This window comes from Penaeus vannamei, chromosome 5 (genome assembly GCF_042767895.1).
Source record: "Penaeus vannamei isolate JL-2024 chromosome 5, ASM4276789v1, whole genome shotgun sequence".
In the NCBI taxonomy this organism is placed as follows: domain Eukaryota; kingdom Metazoa; phylum Arthropoda; class Malacostraca; order Decapoda; family Penaeidae; genus Penaeus; species Penaeus vannamei.
In genome coordinates, this window is record NC_091553.1 from 48,166,674 (window position 1) to 48,186,284 (window position 19,611).

General features: G+C 43.0%; 1 protein-coding gene across 1 annotated transcript in view; it reads left to right on the forward strand.

Annotated features, from left to right (window-relative positions):
* Nucleotides 1-18,434, forward strand: part of LOC138861715 (putative tyrosinase-like protein tyr-3) — a 37,044-nt gene extending 18,610 nt beyond the window's left edge. The window contains exons 2-6 of the mRNA XM_070121532.1: nucleotides 3,963-4,079; nucleotides 13,477-13,602; nucleotides 16,885-17,575; nucleotides 17,752-17,773; nucleotides 17,863-18,434. Of these exons, the coding sequence (XP_069977633.1) occupies nucleotides 3,963-4,079; nucleotides 13,477-13,602; nucleotides 16,885-16,979 (338 nt within the window). The 3' untranslated portion in view covers nucleotides 16,980-17,575; nucleotides 17,752-17,773; nucleotides 17,863-18,434. The remainder of the gene's footprint in view (nucleotides 1-3,962; nucleotides 4,080-13,476; nucleotides 13,603-16,884; nucleotides 17,576-17,751; nucleotides 17,774-17,862) is intronic.
* The last annotated feature ends 1,177 nt before the right edge of the window (nucleotides 18,435-19,611 follow it).

Consider the following 19,611-nt stretch of genomic DNA (forward strand, 5'->3'; position numbering starts at 1 on the left):
CGTGAGTCCGATCTGTCCCTTAATGACGGTGACCTCTATATGTGTCTGTCTGTCTGTTTGGTTGTTTGGTTGGTTGGTTGTTTGTGTTTGGTTGGTTGGTTGTCTGTCTCTGTTTCTGTTTCTGTCTCTGTCTCTTTCGCTTTCTTTCTCTGTCTTTCTCTTTCTCTTTCTTTCTCTTTCTCTTTCTCTTTCTCTCTCTCTCTCTCCCTCCCCTCTCTCTGTCTCTATCTCTTTGTTTCTCTGTCTGTCTCTCTTTCTCTCTCTCTCTCTCTCTCTCTCTCTCTCTCTCTCTCTCTCTCTCTCTCTCTCTCTCTCTCTCTCTCTCTCTCTCTCTCCCTCTCTCCCTCCCTCCCTCTCCTTCTCCTTCTCCCTACCCTTCCCTCCCTACCCTCCTCTCCTACCCTTCCCTCCCTACCCCTTCCTCCCCCCTCCCTACCCTTCCCTCCCTACCCTACCCTTCCCTCCCTCCCTTTCGTCCCCAAACCGCCCTGAAGTGGCTGAAGTTCACCCCAAAAAAAAACCGTATGAAGTGGCGAGTCTGGCCCTCCCACAGCGGGACTTCGGCCGGCGGTGTTGCTGGGTGTTGATAGGCATCGCGAGAGCGGAATACTGAAGGATTTTGCGCTCGTCCCGTCGCTTTTGTTTGCGGGTGTTCGGATGCGTGCGCGCGTTCGAGTAGATTAGCGTGTTCGGTTTTGTTTTCTCTTTAAGATTTTTGTTTCTTAAATTGTGTTTTTTTTTAAGCTTTTTGTTCTTTAATTGAGTAGATAAGCGTGTTTGGTTTTGTTCTTTTAAAGATTTTTGTTCTTAAATTGTGTTTTATTTTGTTGTTGTTGTTGTTCTCATTAAGCTTTTTTTGTTTTTAATTTGTATCTTTTGTTTTGTTCTTTCTCCTGTTTCTTTTTTATTCATAGTTTATTCTCTCTGTATTTATCCTCGTCGTATTTCTCTTCTACTGTCATTCTTCTACTATTCCTTCTTCTTTTCTCTCCTTCCTCTTCCTCTTCCTCCACCTCTTCTTCTCTTTTTCTCACTCTCTCTGTTTCCACTTCTCTTTATCCTTCTTCTCCTTCTTCTCCCTCTCTCCTCCTCCTCCTCCTCCTCCTCCTTCCCCTTTCCTCCTCCTCCTTCTTCCTCCTCCTACTCCTCTTCTTCTTCTCTTCCTCCTCTTCCTCCTTCTCCTCTCCTTCTTCTTCCTCCTCCTCCTCCTCTCCTCCTTCCTCCTCCTCCTCTCCTCCTTCTTCCCCCTCCTCCTCCTCCTCCTCCTCCTCCTCCTCCTCCTCCTCCTCCTCCTCCTTCTTCCTCTCCCGGTGACCCTGTGTGCAATAAAAATGCAAAATTCACCTTGGAAAGCCCCATCTCCGCTTTGCACCCCCTCCCCCCCTCCCCCCCTGGTGTCTAAGGCCAGACGCCACTCGACCTATATATATATATATATATATATATATATATATATATATATATATATATATATATATATATATATATATATATTCACTTGGGGGCTGGCGAGCTCTCAAAAATAATAATAATAATTAAAGGGAGAAAGAGAGAGATAGAGAGAGGAGGGAGGGAGGAGGGAGGCAGAGAGAGGAGAGAGAGAGGAGAGAGAGAGAGAGAGAGAGAGAGAGAGAGAGAGAGAGAGAGAGAGAGAGAGAGAGAGAGAGAGAGAGAGAGAGAGAGACAGAGAGAGAGAGAGAGAGAGAGAGAGAGAGAGAGAGAGAGAGAGAGAGAGAGAAGCTAAAAAAAAGAAAAAAGAGAGAAATACGAATGAATGGATGAATAGATGAAAAAAATATATACATACCTTTAGGTACAGGCGGGCTCTCAACCGTCCAAAAATATATAAGAAAAAAGTAAAAAAAAAAAAAAAAAGAGAGAGATGTGAATGGACGGATAGATAGATGAAATAAATTGATAAATAAAATTATATTGATAAATTATACAATGAAAATAAGTATAATTACATATTGAAGTACAAATCATGGTAGATAGACAGATAGTAAAATGAAATAAAATTATTATAGATGAATAGATAGAGAAATAAAGCAAAATCCATTAATTTCTTTTAATATATTAAAGAGATAAATAGATAACAAAAAATAATAGAAATAACAAAAAGGTACATTAATAAAAAAAAAAATCTACAGACCTTTTTTGGGGGAAAATAATTTCTTTTCCCTCATTTACTACAATTTCTATTATCAATTATCGTTATCGTTATCATCTATAGTCTCGACATCCTTATAAGTAGCAATAGTAGCCGTAGAAGTAGTTTTAGTCGTAGTAAAGGAGGTAGACGGTTGGTCCCGGAAGTCACGTGACTGTCTCCTCGGATTCCATTTGAAAAAAAAAGAACCGTTAAAATTTGAAATTCAGGTCAGGTGTTTTTAAATATTCTGTGACGATCTTTGTTGCTATGGTTATTGTTAGTAGATGTTTTTGTAATATTCTTTGGTGTTTGTTGATGTTGTTGTTTCTTTATTATTTGGTTTTATATTATCACTGTTACTGTCATTGTTATATTGATTATTATTATGTTTATTATCATTGTTTTTATAGTTATTGTTATCATCATTATTATCCTTATCATTGTTATCAATATTTGTGTATCTATTGTCATTATCAATATTATCAGTATTATTATCATAATCATTATTAACAATATTTGTGTTGCTGTTATCATTATGAATATCATTATCATTATTATTGATACTATTACCATTAACATTACCATTATCACAAACATTATCATTACCAATACCATTACCGTTATTAAACACCATTACAGTTCTTAGCAATATTACCAATATAATTCCTATCATTATCATTACCATTATAATTACTATTACAGTTACTATCCCTGCCCCCTTACCATTACCATTACTATTGCAATTACTGACCCCCCCTCCTTTACCATTACCATTACAATCCCTACCCCCCCCTCTTACCATTACCATTACCATTGCAATCCCTAACACCCCCTCTCCCCCTCTTTTACCATTACCATTACTATTGCAATCCCTAACACCCCCCGCCTCCCCCGCCTTTACCATTACCATTATCCATTACTATTACAATTACTGACCTCCCCTCCCCCACCACTTACCATCACCATTACTATTGCAATTACTAACACCCTACCCCCCTTCCTTTACCATTACCATTACCATTACTATTACAATCCCTAACCCCCTTCCTTTACCATTACCATTACCATTACTATTACAATCCCTAACCCCCCTCTCCCCCCATCCTTTACCATTACCATTACCATTACAATTACAATTCCTAACGCCCCCTCCTTTACCATTACCATTACCATTACTATTACAATCCCTAACCCCCCTCTCCCCCCATCCTTTACCATTACCATTACCATTACTATTACAATCCCTAACCCCCCTCTCCATCCTTTACCATTACCATTACCATTACTATTACAATCCCTAACCCCCTCCTTTACCATTACCATTACTATTGCAATCCCTAACCCCCTCTCCCCCTCCTTTACCATTACCATTATCCACTACCATTACTATTACTGACCCCCCTTACCATTACTATTACTATTACAATCCCTAATACCCCCCTCCCCCTCCTTTACCATTACCATTATCCATTACTATTGCAATCACTGACCCCCTTCTCTCCCCAGCCTGCAGCGACCGCCACCCATCCTAACTCTTACCATTACCATTACTATTACAATCCCTAACCCCCCTCTCCCCCCACTTACCATTACCATTACTATTGCAATTACTATCCCCCTCCTTTACCATTACCATTACCATTGCAATCACTGACCCCCCCCTCCTTTACCATTACCATTATCCATTACTATTACAATCCCTAACACCCTCCCCCCTCCTTCTCTCCCCCAGCCTTTACCATTACCATTACCATTACCATTACCATTACAGTTACAATCCCTAACCCCCCCCCCTTCTCTCCCCCCCCAGCCTGCAGCGACCGCCACCCCTCCTGTCCCGTCTGGGCGAGCAGGGGCGAGTGCTACAAGAATCGGGGATACATGCACATCCACTGCGCTGATTCCTGCCACCAGTGCATCGTGCAAGGTGAGTGGGTATAGGAGGGTTGGTGAGAGGGTGGGGGTGGTGGGTGGGGTGGGGAGGGAGGGAATGGAGGAAGGGAGGGATGGGGGGGTGGGGGAAGGGAGGGAGGGTGGGGGAGGAGGAAGAGGGGGTTGGTGGGTGGGGAGGGGAAGGGAAGGGGGGGGGGGTGGGAGGGAAAGGAGGGAGAGGGAGGGGTGTTCTTTCTCTCTCTCTTGTCTCTCTATGTGTCTCTCTTTCTGTCTGTCTGTCTGTCTGTCTGTCTCTCTCTCTCTCTCTGCCTCTCTCTCTCTATCTCTCTCTGTCTCTGTCTCTCTCTCTCTGTCTCTCTCGCTCTCTCTTTGTCTCTCTCTCTGTCTCAGTCTGTCTGTCTCTCTCTCTCTCTCTCTCTCTCTATATATATATATATATATATATATATGCATATATATATATATATATATATATATATATATATATATATATATATATATATATATATGAAATAATACATAATGCACAGTATACATATACAATGATATACATGCAATAATCCACAATGCACAATATAGACAGGTAATAAGACACTGCATAATATTCGCCATCCAACCCAGGGGCATTATAACACGGGGCAGTGAGGTGTCCTGTGTTACGGAAAATATTATGAAACGGCAAAGAATTCGGGTTCAGTGACCTTTGTGGGATCGGGTCCTGGGAGAGAGAGAGAGGGGGAGGGAGAGAAAGAGAGAGGGGGAGGGGAGAGAAAGAGATGGGGGGAGGAGAGAGAGAGAGAGGGAGAGGGAGGGTGGGAGAAAGAGAGAGAGAGAGAGAGAGAGAGAGAGAGAGAAAGAGAGAGGGAGAGAGAGAGAGAGAGGGAAGGAAGGAGGGAGAGAGACAGAGATAGATAGAGAGAGAGAAAGAAAGAATAGGGAGAGAGAGAGAGAGAGAAAGAAAGGAAGAATAGGGAGAGAGAGAGAGACTTTTTTATTATTATGAAGGGAATATGGATCATTTTACAGGAATCTAAATGAATATGTTATTTTAAAATGTATATTAATCTACTTTAGGAAATATATACTATTCTTTGTCTAGAAGGAAATGTACGTATATCTTCAAGAGGGTAATATATGCTAATTACTATACGGAAATGTATTTCATTTCTTCTTAATGATGAAGGAAATGTATTTAGGATTAGCTATAGGTATTGTAAATTGGTCTTTTCCTTTTGCCAAATTAATTAATCAGTATGATCGTTTGTGTTTTTGCATAAGTAATTTTTTGTGTGAAAGTGGAATCTGCAAACGATAATCTGTTAATCTGTATTATATCTATCCATATACTATCCATTTCTCTTTATCTGGATTTATATGTCTGAGAGAGGGGGAGAGGGAGGGATAGAGAGAGAGAGAGAAAGAGGGGAGGAGGAGATAGAGAAGGGGGAGAGGGGAGAGAGAGAGAGAGAGAGAGAGAGAGAGAGAGAGAGAGAGAGAGAGAGAGAGAAGGGAGGGTGGAGGGGAGAGAGAGAGAGACAGAGAAAAAATAGAACAGAACAGAAAGAGAGAGAGGGAGAAGAGAAGAGAACAGAAAGAGAGAGAGAAGAGAATAGAACAGAAAGAGACAGAGAGAGAAGAGAACAGAGAAAGAGAGAGAGAGAGAGAAAGAAGGAGATAGATATACAGAGAAAGAACGAGGAGCAAGAGAAACAGAGACAACCAGATACAATCAGACAGACTCCATAACCGCAATGACCAAGCACATTAAACACACTCTCCTTGCTTGAATGGACGCCCAAAATCTCGCGCCCAAAAAGCCATCATTTGTCACTCTTTCTCATAGCTACTGACGTCATCAACACCCCCACCCCACCACTCCCCCCACCCCACCCCACCCCACCCCACCCCACCCCACCCAGCGTCTCATGCAGGAATGTTATGTAGTCTTGATCGATGCTTCTACCATGCGCACACACATACGTATACATACATACACGCATAAAGACATACACACGAATGCATGTACATATATACACATAAGCACACGCACACATACATACATTCACACATACACAAATTTACGAAATAGCATTCACTGACTACCCGCACTCACACATATATTCATATATACACAGACTACACACACGCACACACACACACATATTCACACATACACACACTGCGCCCACACACTACGCACACACACACATATTCACACACACACACACACATACACACACACACACACACACACACTACGCACACACACACACGCACACACACACACACACACACACACACACACACACACACACACACACACATACACACACACACACACGCACACACACGCCTCTCCTTTTGGGGGTTGTCCTGGGTGTGTCCCTTGCCTATCCACTTGACCAGATCATGAAGAGGTTAGATGCAGTTTCATCAGGTCTCGGCCAGTCCATGGTACCGGTCTTCGTGTCGTCATTCGGCCGTGTAGTGACCTTGTCGGATGAGCTTAGGTCATCGGAGGAGACCAGGTCAAATTGGAGATGAGGTGACCTTCCTAAAAAAAATGGATATATACTATTTTTTCTGTTTCTGTCTGTCTGTCTGTCTCTGTCTCTGTCTCTGTCTCTGTCTGTCTCTGTCTCTGTCTCTCTCTCTCTCTCCCTCTCTCTCTGTCTCTCTGTCTCTCTGTCTCTCTCTCTTTCTCTCTCTGTCTCTCTCTCTCTCTCTCTCTCTCTCTCTCTCTCTCTCTATATATATATATATATATACATATATATATATATATATATATATATATATATATATATATATATATATATATATATATACATATAAGCGTATATATATGCGTATGTGTGTGTGTGTCTGTGTGCGTATGCAAATGCACACACACGGGGAGAGGGAGGGGGGGGGGGAGGTCGGTTACTAAGGCAAGGGATCTGAGGGCAAGAAGGACACGCCGCTCGCCCTCACCTGTTCTTATCTCCTGTTATCAGTTGCAGCAGCTGTATACCTCTGATTATTTCTGTTTTCTTTCTTCTGTTTTTTTTATTGTTATTCTGTTTTTTTATTCTATTTTTATTATCATTTTTAAATATCTTTATCTTTCTTTTTACTCCTGTCTTTTATTTCTTATTTCTTCTTATTCCTCTGTTCCATTTCTATTTTTTCCTATTTCTTATTTTTTTTTTCTTATTCCTCTGTTCCATTTCTTCTATTTCTCCTTTTTTCTTCTATCCTTTCTTTCTTTCTTTTTTCTTATCCTACTTCTCCCTTCCCCTCCTCTTCGTGTTTTTTTCTCATATTTCTTCTTCTTCCTCTCTTTCTGCGCCCCTGACCTCCCCCTCCCCCTACTCCCTCTCCTCACCCCCGCTACTCCCTCTCCTCACCCCCCTACTCCCTCTCCTCACCCCCCCCCTTGGTTTAACGTGAGCGAGGGCTTGTACTATGAACACGAGTACATGTACAAGGTATTATGTACACTCTCTTCTCTCTTGGTCCTATTATTCTTTATTTTCATTTTCTCTGTCTCTATCTTTCGTTTTTTTTTCTTCTGATTTTTTCTTCTTTTCTTTTTTTATTCTTTCGTTTTTTTTGTTCTTGTTTTTTATTCTTATTTTATTTTGTTTTTATTCCTTCTCCTGACTCTTCTTCTCCTTTGTTTCTATTTCTTTTATTTTGTTTTTGTTTTTTTCCTTCTTCTGCCTCTTCTTCTTTGTTTCTATTTCTTCTTCTTCTTCTTCTTCTTCTGCTTTGTTATCGTTGTTTTTCCTTCTCCCGTCTATTCTTCTTCCTTTTCATCTCCTCCTCCTCCTCCTCCAATTCCTTTCCTTCCTCTCCCATTCCTTCTTCTTTTCTTCTTCTCCTTCTTTCTCTCTTTCTTCCTCAATATCTTACTTTCCTCTTTCATTCGTAACGAAACCCGTTTATAACGAAATATCAGGAACGTTAAAAACATCCAACATAACGAAGGAATTACAAAAATAATAATAAAAAAGAACAATTGGAAACATAAGGTATCAAGGAAATTAATAATTCCTTTTTTCTCTCTCTCTCTCTCCCTCCCTCCCTCTCTCTCTCTCTCTCTCTCTCTCTCTCTCTCTGTCTCTCTCTCTCTCTCTCCCTCTCTCTCTCTCTCTCTCTCTCTCTCTCTCTCTCTCTCTCTCTCTCTCTCTCTCTCTCTCTCTCTCTCCCTCCCTCCCTCTCTCTCTCTCTCTCTCTCTCTCTCTCTCTCTCTCTCTCTCTCTCTCTCTCTCTCTCTCTCTCTCTCTCCTCTCTCTCTCTTTCTCTCTCTTTCTTTCTCTTTCTCTCTCTATCTCTTTTTCTTATTCCCTCCTCCTCTCCCTCTATCTCTTTTTCTCATTCCCTCCTCCTCTCCCTCTCACTCTCTTTTCTTCTTATTGCTACTTCTTCTTTTCTTCGAATTCCTCTTTTACCTTCGCCTTCTTCTCTTCCTCTTCTGATTCTTGGAGATAGAAGGATTCAAGGTTCTTAATAACCAGTCTACTTATCTTCTTATTCTTCTTCGTTCTCCTGCTCCTCCTTTTCGTATTATTCCATTTCTTATTCTTATTCTATCTCCTCTTTCTCCTTCTATTTCTCCCTCCATGTCCTTTGTAACCAGTCATCGTATCATTCCATCTTCTTATTATTCTATCTCTTCCTCCTTTTCTCTTTCTCCCTCCATGTCCTCCATATCCAGTCCTCTTATTATTATTCAATTTCTTATTATTATTCTATCTCTTCTTCCTTTTCTATTCCTCCTTCTTCCATGTCCTTTATAACCAGTCATCTTCGTATCATTCAGTTTCTTATTATTATCCTATCTCTTCTTCCTTCTCTATTTCTACCTCCATGTCCTTCATAACCAGTCATCTTCATATCATTCCACTTATTATTCCATCCCTCCCTCCTCTCCTATTTCTCCTTCTTCCATGTCCTTTATAACCAGTCATCCGTATCATTCCATTTCTTATTATTATTCTATATCTTCCTCCTCCTCTATTTCTCCTTCATCCGTTTCCTCCTCCATGTCCTTTATAACCAATTATCTTCGTATCATTCAGTTTCTTATTATTATTCTATCTCCCTCATCGTCTTATTCCACTTCTTCTTATTATTCTATCTCTCCCTCTTCCTCTCCTATTCCTCCTTCTTCCATGTCCTTCATAACCAGTCATCGTATCATTCCACTTCTTCTTGATATTCTATCTCTCCCTCCTCCTCTATTTCTCCCTCCATGTCCTCCATAACCCTTCCTCTTATTATCATTCAATTTCTTATTATCATTCTATCTCTCCCTCCTCCTCCTCCATTCCTCCTTCATCCATGTCCTTCATACCCAGTCCTCTTATTATCATTCCATTTCTATCTCCATCTTCGTCTTATTCCACTTCTTCTTCTTATTCTATCTCCATCTTCGTCTTATTCCACTTCTTACTATTCTATCTCTCCCTCCTCCTCTTCTCCTATTCCTCCTTCTTCCATGTCCTTCATACCCAGTCCACTTATTATCATTCAATTTCTTCTTATCATTCTATCTCTCCCTCCTCCTCCTCCATTCTTCCATGTCCTTCATAACCAGTCCTCTTATTATCATTCAATTTCTTATTATCATTCTATCTCTCCCTCCTCCTCTATTTCTCCTTCTTCCATGTCCTTCATACCCAGTCATCTTCGTATCATTCCATTTCTTCTTATTATTCTATCTCCCTCTTCGTCTTATTCCACTTCTTCTTCTTACTCTATCTCCATCTTCGTCTTATTCCACTTCTTACTATTCTATCTCTCCCTCCTCCTCCTCCTCCTCCATTCCTCCTTCTTCCATGTCCTTCATAACCCAGTCCCCTTCCCTGAGGATGAAAGACCTAAACACAGCGGGTTATGCCGATAGGAAATGCCTCGCCATGCAGTCATTCGCCCAAGGAAGAGGTCGAGCATGAGGAGGAGAAGAAAAAAAAAAACAGATTGTGGTTCTGCACAAAGTTTGGCGATTCAGGGCATGGCGTCGAGACGGTCTGGAGTGGCTGAATGATGTGGGTTTTTTATTTTTTTTTTTTTTTTTGAGAGAGAGAGAGAGAAAGGAGGGGGGAGAGGGAGAGAGAGAGGAGGGGGAGAGAGGGAGGGAGAGGGAGAGTGAGAGAGAGAGGAGAGTGAGAGAGAGATACAGACTGACAGAGAGAGAGAGAAAGAGAAGAGACAGACAGGCAGAGGGAGAGAGAGAGAGAGAGAGACAGACACAGACAGACAGAGGGAGAGAGAGAGAGACAGACAGAGAGAGAGAGACAGACAGAGGGAGAGAGAGAGAGACAGACACAGGCAGACAGAGGGAGAGAGAGAGAGTGAGAGAGAGAGAGAGAGACAGACAGAGGGAGAGAGAGAGAGTGGGGGAGAGAGAGTGAGAGAGAGAGAAACAGAGAGACAGAGGGAGAGAGAAAGAGACAGACAGACAGACAGAGAGGCAGACAGAGAAAGAAATTGTGAAAATAGTTTGGGTGGAATAAAATTTATATAAGTAATGATAGTGATGGGAATAAAATTTATATAAGTAATGATAGTGATGATAATAGTGATGATGGGAATAGTGATGATAATTATGACAATGCCATCAATAATGATAATGATATCCACAATAACAGTGATCATAATAACGTATCAATAATAATAGTCATAATGATAACGATATCAACAATAGTGACGACAATAATGATAATAAACATAATGATAATGAATAATTAAGTATGTTTGTGTTGACGTGTGTACCTGTTTGTGTAATATGATAAGGAAGGACAAAGACATATCCCGGTAAATCAGGAAATTGCTGACGACAGTGACAACATCTCTGACCTCACTACCCCCCCTCCTTCCCCTCTCCTCCCCCTTCCCCTCCGCTTCCCTCTCCTCCTTCCTCTCCCTCTCCATCTCTTGCTTCTCCTTCCTCTGTTTCTCCTCATCTTCCTGCTTCTCCTTCTTCCTCTCCATCTCTCTTCTCCTCCTCCCTCTCCATCTCCCCCTTCTCCCCCCTCCCTCTTCCTCTTCCTCTTCCCTTCCCCCTCCACTTCCCGCTCCTCCTTCCTCTCCCTCTCTATCTCCTGCTTCTCCCTGTTTCCCTTCCACCCTCCTCCTTCTCCTTCTTCCTCTCCATCTCTCGCTTCTTCTCCTACTTCCTCTCCATCTCCCCCTTCTCCCCCTCCCTCTTCCTCTTCCCCTTTCCCTTCCCCCTCCGCTTCCCTCTCCTCCTTCCTCTCCCTCTCCATCTCTTGCTTCTCCTTCCTCTGTTTCTCCTCATCTTCCTGCTTCTCCTTCTTCCTCTCCATCTCTCTTCTCCTCCTCCCTCTCCTTCCTCTCCCTCTCCCTCTCCATCTCTCGCTTCTTCCCCCTGTTTCTCCTCCCTCTCCTCCCTTCTCCTTCTCCTCTCCATTTCCGCTTTCTCCTTCCTCTCCCTCTTCCTCTTCCCCTTTCCCTCCCCCTACTTCCTCTCCATCTCCATCTCCTTCATCTCCTCCCCTGCCTCTTCCTCTTCCCCTTCCCTCCCCATCATCCTTCCTCTCCTTCTCCATCTCTCTCTTCTCCTCCCCCTGCCCTTCCCTCCCCCCTACCTCTCCCCTCCCCCTTCCCACCTCCACCTGGTTTCTCTCGACAAATTGGAGAAAGAAAACAAATGATAATGAAATAATAGTAATTATTATCATTATTGTTATTATTCTTATCGTTATTATCATTATAATTATCATTATTGTTATCATTATCATTATCATTATTATCATGATCATTATTATTATCATTATCATTATTATCATTATTATTATTATTATTATTATTATCATTATTATTATTATTATTATTAATATTATTATTATCATTATTATTATTATTATCATTATCATCATTACCATTATTATCATTATCATCATTATTATCATTATCATTACCATTATTATTTTTACTACTATCATTATTGCTGTTATTGTTGTTGTAGTTATGATGGTAGTAGTAACAACAATTATGTGTAAAATAAAACACACACACACACACACACACACACACACACACACACACACACACACACACACACACACACACACACACACAAAGACACACGCACGCACACACACACACATACACAAACACACACACACATATATCTATATCTATATCTATATATCTATATCTATATCTATATATCTATCTATCAATATATATATATATATATATATATATATATATATATATATATATATATATATATATATATACATACATATATCCCAGAAGGCCTACCTCGGCAACACGCACGACCAGTCAAGGTCATATGACCTTTTTCTCTCTTCCTCAAGTTACAGTCTAAAAGCTGTTGGGAAAAAAAATAGAAAATATAGTGTGGTGTTTAGTGGTGTTTAACAAGGCTTGGTTGATTTTTTGTTGTTGTTTTTTTGATAGTTTTTTCTTTCTTTTTTCTTTGCTGTTGTTGTTTTTTCTTGTTGATTGTTTGAGTGAGGAAGGGAGGAGACAATGGGAGATTTTTGCTCCTTTTTTTGTCTTTGTTTTTTTCGCGATCTTTTTCTTTCTCTTTCTTCTTCCTTGTTTCTCTGTCTTTCTTTCTTTCTTTCTCTCTCTCTTAATATGTGACTTTGGCTTTGACATTCTCTCTCTCTCTTTCTCTCTCTCTCTCTCTCTCTCTCTCTCTCTCTCTCTCTCTCTCACTCTTTTTCTCATTCCCTCCTCCCCTCCCTCTCACTCTCACCCTACCTCCCATATATATGTATGTGTGTGTGCACACTCACACACACACACACATATATAAACATATAGACAGGCAGATCTATATTTTTAGATAGATCGACAGATATATAGATAGACAGATAGATAGATATATAGATAGATAGACATATATATAAATAGATAGATAGATAGATGGACAGATATATAGATAAATAGATAGATAGACAGATATATAGATAGATAGACAGACATAGAGCCTACCATCCAGATAACTACATACAAAGCATTGAAATCCCTCCCTTCCTCCCACCCTTCTAGCCCCTTCACCCCCCCCCCTCGTCCCAACCAGCCTAATTCTCCCCTCCCAACCAGCCTAACCCCCCTCCCAACATACTAACCCACACCTCCCCCTTCCCAACCAGCCTAACCCCTCCCCCTTCCCAACCAGCCTAACCCCCTCTTCCCAACCAGCTAACCCCCCCCCTTCCCAACCAGCCAAACCCCACCCCCTCCCAACCAGCCTAACCCCCCCTCCCAACCAGCCTAACCCCCCCCCTCTTTATCCTTCGCATTGCAGACGAATCTTGCTACTTCACCCCCTCCCCCTCCCAACCAGCCAAACCCCCTCCCCCTTCCCAACCAGCCAAACCCCCCCCCCTCCCCTCATCCCAACCAGCCTAACCCCCCTCTCTTTATCCTTCGCATTGCAGACGAATCTTGCAAGGACTTCCACGAGCAATGTCCTGCCTGGGCGAGCAACGGCGAGTGCGAGAAGAACTATGTGTACATGAGGAAGTCCTGCTCCCGGTCCTGCACCTTCTGCCAGCCTGCTAATGGTGAGTTGGGGAGTGGGGGAGTAGGGGGAGTGGGGAGTGGGGGGAGTAGGGGGCGAGTGTGTGGGAGGGGGAGGAGGTGGTGGGGGAGTGGGGAGGGGAGAGGGGGGTTGTGAGGAAGTCCTGCTCCCGGTCCTGCACCTTCTGCCAGCCTGCTAATGGTGAGTTGGGGAGTGGGTGGGGGAGTGGGGAGTGGGGGAAGGGAGTAGGGGATGGGGGGATGGGAAGGGGGAGTGGGGTGAGGGTGAGGGAGAGGAGGGTGGGGAGAGGAGGAGAAGTCCTGCTCCCGGTCCTGCACCTTCTGCCAGCCTGCTAATGGTGAGTTGGGGAGTGGGGGAAAGGGAGTGGGGAGTAGGGAGTAGGGGAGAGGGGGGGAAGGGTAGTAAGAAGAGTAGAAGAGTAGGAAGAGTAGGGTGGGGAGGGAAGAGGAGGGGGAGGGGAGGGTTGGGGTGGGGAGGGTGGGCAGGGGGAGTAGGGGGTGGGAGGGGAGTGGGGGAGGGAGAGGGGGTGGGGGAGAGGGAGGAGAAGTCCTGCTCCCGGTCCTGCACCTTCTGCCAGCCTGCTAATGGTGAGTTGGGGAGAGGGTGGGGGGGGGGGGGTGGGGGGAAGGGTAGTAGGGGAGTGGGAGGGGTGGGAAAGGGGAGTTGGGAGAGGAGGGAAGGTGGGGGAGAGAGGAGGGGTTAAAGGGGGAGAGGGAGGAGAGAAGTCCTGCTCCCGGTCCTGCACCTTCTGCCAGCCTGCTAATGGTGAGTTGGGGAGGAGTAGGGGGAGAGGGGGAAGGGTAGTAAGAAGAGTAGAAGAGTAGGAAGAGTAGGGGTGGGGGAGGGGAAGAGGAGGGGAGGGGAGGGGGAGGGTTGGGGTGGGGAGGGTGGGGGAGTGAGGGATGGGGGAAGGGGAGAGGGAGGGAGAGGGAGAGGGTGGGGAGTGGGGGAGAGGGAGGAGAAGTCCTGCTCCCGGTCCTGCACCTTCTGCCAGCCTGCTAATGGTGAGTGGGGGAGTGGGGGAAAGGGAGTAGGGAGGGGGAGAGTGGGGAGGGTGGGGTGGGTGGGTAGGGGGAAGGGGAAGGGGAGGGGTAGGGGAGGGTAGGGGGGATGGGGGAGAGGAGAGAGAGGGTGAGGTGGGAGAGGGGAGGGAGGAGGGTTGGGTGGGGAGGGATGAGGAGGGAAAGGTTGGGTGGGGAGAGGGAGAGGGGGTGGGGAGAGGGAGGAGAAGTCCTGCTCCCGGTCCTGCACCTTCTGCCAGCCTGCTAATGGTGAGTTGGGAGAGGGGAGTTGGGGATGGGAGTGGGGGGAAGGGGAGGGGAAGAGGAGGGGGGTAGGGGGGTAGGGGGAGATGGGTGAGGGGATGGGTGAGGGAGTGGGGGAGGGGGGAGGGTAGGGGAGAGGGAGAGGAAGGGAGGATTGGGGAGGGGAGGGGATAGGGGGTAGGGGGAGAGGAGGGGACTGGGGGAGAGGGGGAAGGAGGGAAGGGTGGGAGAGGGAGGGGGAGGGTGGGGAGAGGAGGGTGGGTGGGGAGGGGAGGGGAAAGGGGGGTTGGGAGAGGGAGGGAAGGTGGGGAGGAGAGGGGGTTGGGGCACGTGTTTGAGTGTTAGTGTTTAGTTTTCATGATAAGACTAAACTAACTTTTTCAGTTACACTATCTATTAATAACATCGTTATATCCATTGCCTTTGTCATTAAATAAGTCACGGTTATATATGTATTTCTCTCTCTCTCTCTCTCTCTCTCTCTCTCTCTCTCTCTCTCTCTCTCTCTCTCTCTCTCTCTCTCTCTCTCTCTCTCTCTCTCTCTCTCTCTCTCTCTCTCTCTTTTATTGCTTTGTTTTAATCCAATCTTTTCTCCTTTTCTGTATATTATTTTCTTCCCAAAAAATCTTCCATTACAAAAAGAGAAAAAAAAAATAAAAAAGGGTGACTAGCGAGGTTAAAAATTTAATAAAAATCTTGATACGTGACCGAACACTTTTCACGAAAGGTCACGTGATCTGGCGGGTTATTTTGACGGTTACTCAGCTTCGATTCAAATAACGGTGCAGATAACTATATATTTTGTAATGATGGACATGTCAATTGATTAAGTAAATTGATCAAGTCATGCATTGATTTCTTAGATTTGATTTCGGTTTTATTTCTTTTCAAAGAGTAATATTTTACGACCATCATTAAGATTTTAAAAAGATGTATACCCTTACGTATTTCGTCGTTATTTTTAAATCAATTGTCAAAAGAATAAGTACAAGTCAGTAGAAATATCATACGTTCAAAATCATTTTAAAGTTCAGCATATATATATTCATTGCATTTAGGGGTCAGCAGAATATATATATATTCATAAAAGGCTACGATCTTATCTCCCGCCCAAAATGCTGAGTCATTCCGAGATGAAAACTTGCGCATATTTACGATAATGATTATGCTGATATATCCTGTCGTGAGGAGTTATTCTTTATCTCTCTTCCCTTTTTTCTGCTTTTCTCTCTCTCTTTCTTTCTATCTCCTTTTCTGTGTCTGTCTGTTTCTGTTTCTGTTTGTATTCTCTGTCTCTCTCTCTTTCTCTTTCTATTTCTATTTCTCTCTCTCTCTCTCTCTCTCTCTCTCTCTCTCTCTCTCTCTCTCTCTCTCTCTCTCTCTCTCTCTCTCTCTCTCTCTCTCTCTCTTTCTTTCTTTCTTTCTCTCTCTCTCTCTCCTTTTTTCTTTTTCCTTCTCCTCTTCCTCCACTTTCTCTTTCTCTTCCTCTTCTTATTCCATCACTACCTCCTCCTTCTCGTCCTTCTTATTATTTTTTTTATTTTTTTTATTCTCCTCCTCCTCCTCCTCTTCCTCCTCCTCCTATTCCTCCTCCTATTCCTCCTCCTCCTCCTATTCCTCCTCCTCCTCCTCCCTCCTCCTCCCTCCCTCCTCCTATTCCTCCTCCTCCTCCTCCTCCTCTTCCTCCTCCTATTCCTCCTCCTCCTCCTCCACCACCACCTCCTCCTCCTCCACCTCCTCCTTTTCCTATTCCTCCTCCTCTTCTTCCTCCTCCTCCTCCTCCTCCTCCTCCTCCTCCTCCTCCTCCTCCTCCTCCTCCTTCTCCTCCCTCTCCTCCTCCCACTCCCTCTGCCTCTCCCTCTCCTTTTATCTCTCTCTATCTCTCCCTCTCCTTTTATCTCTCTCTCTATCTCTCCCTCTCCTTTTATCTCTCTCTCTATCTCTCCCTCTCCCTCATCCCTCCCTCTCCTTCTCCCTCATCCCTCTCCGTCATCCCTCATCCCTCAACTAATAGACTAATAATTTTTTTTCCTTTTCAGACCACAGTGTTCCTTATGTCCATTCGAACGTTGTTGACAGTTACTGGGAGAAATACAGGAGCCGGTACCCTGGGCTCGACATCGTGCATGGATAAGAAACAACAACAACAACAACAACAACAGCAGCAGTGATACGACTAATAGGAGTTTCCCTTTTTTGTGAATCACTGTACGTTTCTCACCTCTGGTATATATGTATATATATAGGACGCCGGCGATTTTTTAAAACGTTTTTTTTTTGTTTTTTGTTTTTTTGTCTGTGTTTCTTTTGGGGAGTTTGATTCTGTTGAGGAATTTGCGGATCTCTAAACGCTGAGGTTCGAATCCTTTATCTCTGAGGTTCGAATCCTTTATCTCTGAGGTTCGAATCCTTTATCTCTGAGGTTCGAATCCTTTATCTCTGAGGTTCGAATCCTTTATTTCTGAGGTTCGAATCCTTTAACTTTGAGGTTCGAATCCTTTATCTCTGAGGTTCGAATCCTTTATCTCTGAGGTTCGAATCCTTTATCGTTAAAATTCGAATCTTTTGTCTCTGAGTTTCGAATCCTTAAACTCTGAGGTTCGAATCCCTTATCCCTGAGATTCGAATTCTATCTCTCTGAGTTTCGAATTCTGTCTCTCTAAGTTTCGAATCCTTTAACTCTCAGGTTCGAATCCCTTATCGTTAAATTTCGAATCTTTTATCTCTGAGGTTCGAATTCCATATCGTTGAGATTCGAATCCTTTATTTCTGAGGTTCGAATCCCTTATCCCTGAGATTCGAATCCCTTATCCCTGAGGTTCGAATTCTATCTCTCTGAGTTTCGAATCCTTTAACTCTTAGGTTCGAATCCCTTATCGTGAAATTTCGAATCTTTTATCTCTGAGTTTCGAATCCTTTAACTCTGAGGTTCGAATTCTATCTCTCCGAGTTTCGAATCCCTTATCCCTGAGATTCGAATTCTATCTCTCTTGAGTTTCGAACCCTTTAACTCTTAGGTTCGAATCCCTTATCCTTCAGTTTCGAATCGTTTGGTGACGTCAGAGGGAGGCAGCCGCAGAAATGGCTCTCTAATCAACATACACTCGTCGATTTTTTTAATATAAGAAACTATATAAATTTACTTCTTTTTTGTGTGTGTAATTATAATATTACTAAGGCGGTTGGGATGGAGAGAAATCGAGAACTTGGACTTCGAAACGCGTGTGAAGCATTTTTTCGGAGCTTCATTTAAGACAATTCGAAGCATCTCGTCTCTTTTTCGATGGATGTGCTTTTCCCGCCGCCCAGGAGGTTCTCCGCGAGCTGTTTAACATGCAAATTACGCTTCCTTAGGTAAATAGTTTATCATTAAATAGTGTATCATCAGCAAAAGCAGATATCATGATTATTCTGTATCATTTTCATTTCTCTTCATTTTTTTTCTTTTTTTTTTCAAAGCACTCATCGGTGACGATATGCAATTGAGGCCAAATGACTCACAATTATCATTTCTTTCTCTCTCTCTCTATTTCTCTCTCTATTTCTCTCTCTCTCTATTTCTCTCTCTCTCTCTCTCTCTCTCTCTCTCTCTCTCTCTCTCTCTCTCTCTCTCTCTCTCTCTCTCTCTCTCTCTCTCTCTTATTCTCTTTCTCTCTCTTATTCACTTTCTCTCTCGCTTTCTCTCTCGCTCTCTCTCTTTCTCTCTCTCTCTTATTCTCTTTCTCTCTCGCTTTCTCTCTCTCTCTCTCTCTCTCTCTCTCTCTCTCTCTCTCTCTCTCTCTCTCTCTCTCTCTCTCTTTCTCTCTCACTGTCTCTCTCTCTCTCTCTCTCTCTCAATGTCTCTCGTTCTCTCTCGCTCTCTGTCTCTCTATCTATCTATCATATTGTCTGTCTACCTATCTATCTATCATTTTGTCTATTTATCTATCTATCTGAACGCACTGACTCGCATCACCATTCTGTTCCAAAAGAATTGTGATATGAAATATGACATCATCATATGACATGCTTTGTACATATATAATCTTTTTGTGTCAATTCCTGCTCAAGTATGTATATTATTTGTTTATTTTAGTGTCATCTGACAGAAAATGATAATGAAGATGATATGGTAGATTTTTGAAGAAAAAAAATCTAGTTTGAATGAGGTGGTTTTACATTTTTTTACTCTTTTTTCTAACAAAATTTATTGCGGTACCCCCTTGCTTGATAAGATTAATCTATATCTTATAATTTTCTATATTCTCTATATTTTATCATATCATATTGTCTTGAAGATTGAATATGAGATTTTGAATTAAGCGAGAAAAAATATTAAGCGCGTTACCCTTTTGTTCCATAACTCAAGATAAATTATTAAGCCTGTAACCCTTTTCCAAAGATTTTAATATTTTTTTCTTACAGACAAGATTTTTCAAAAGAGTAAAATGTACTAGAAGAGGATAGATAAAACGTCTGTTTACGACTTGATATATCTTACCTTATTCAAACTAAAAGAAATGGATTTAAAATGGTTGTAACTCGATATTGTAGCGCCATAACAGGCAGGAATGTCCGTTTGTGTGTAAGTGTACGTGCGTCTATGTGTGTGTCTGTGTGTGCGTGTGTGTGCTTGTATATACATGAATTATATCTATCGCATTGCCTCTCTCTCTTTTCCTCCTTCTTTTCTTTCGTCTGTGCTTTCAACTGGCGATACAAAGGGCATTAATAGTGTTTGGAAGCGTGAGTGAACGCAATCGGACGCGGGGTGTTTGCAGTGTTAA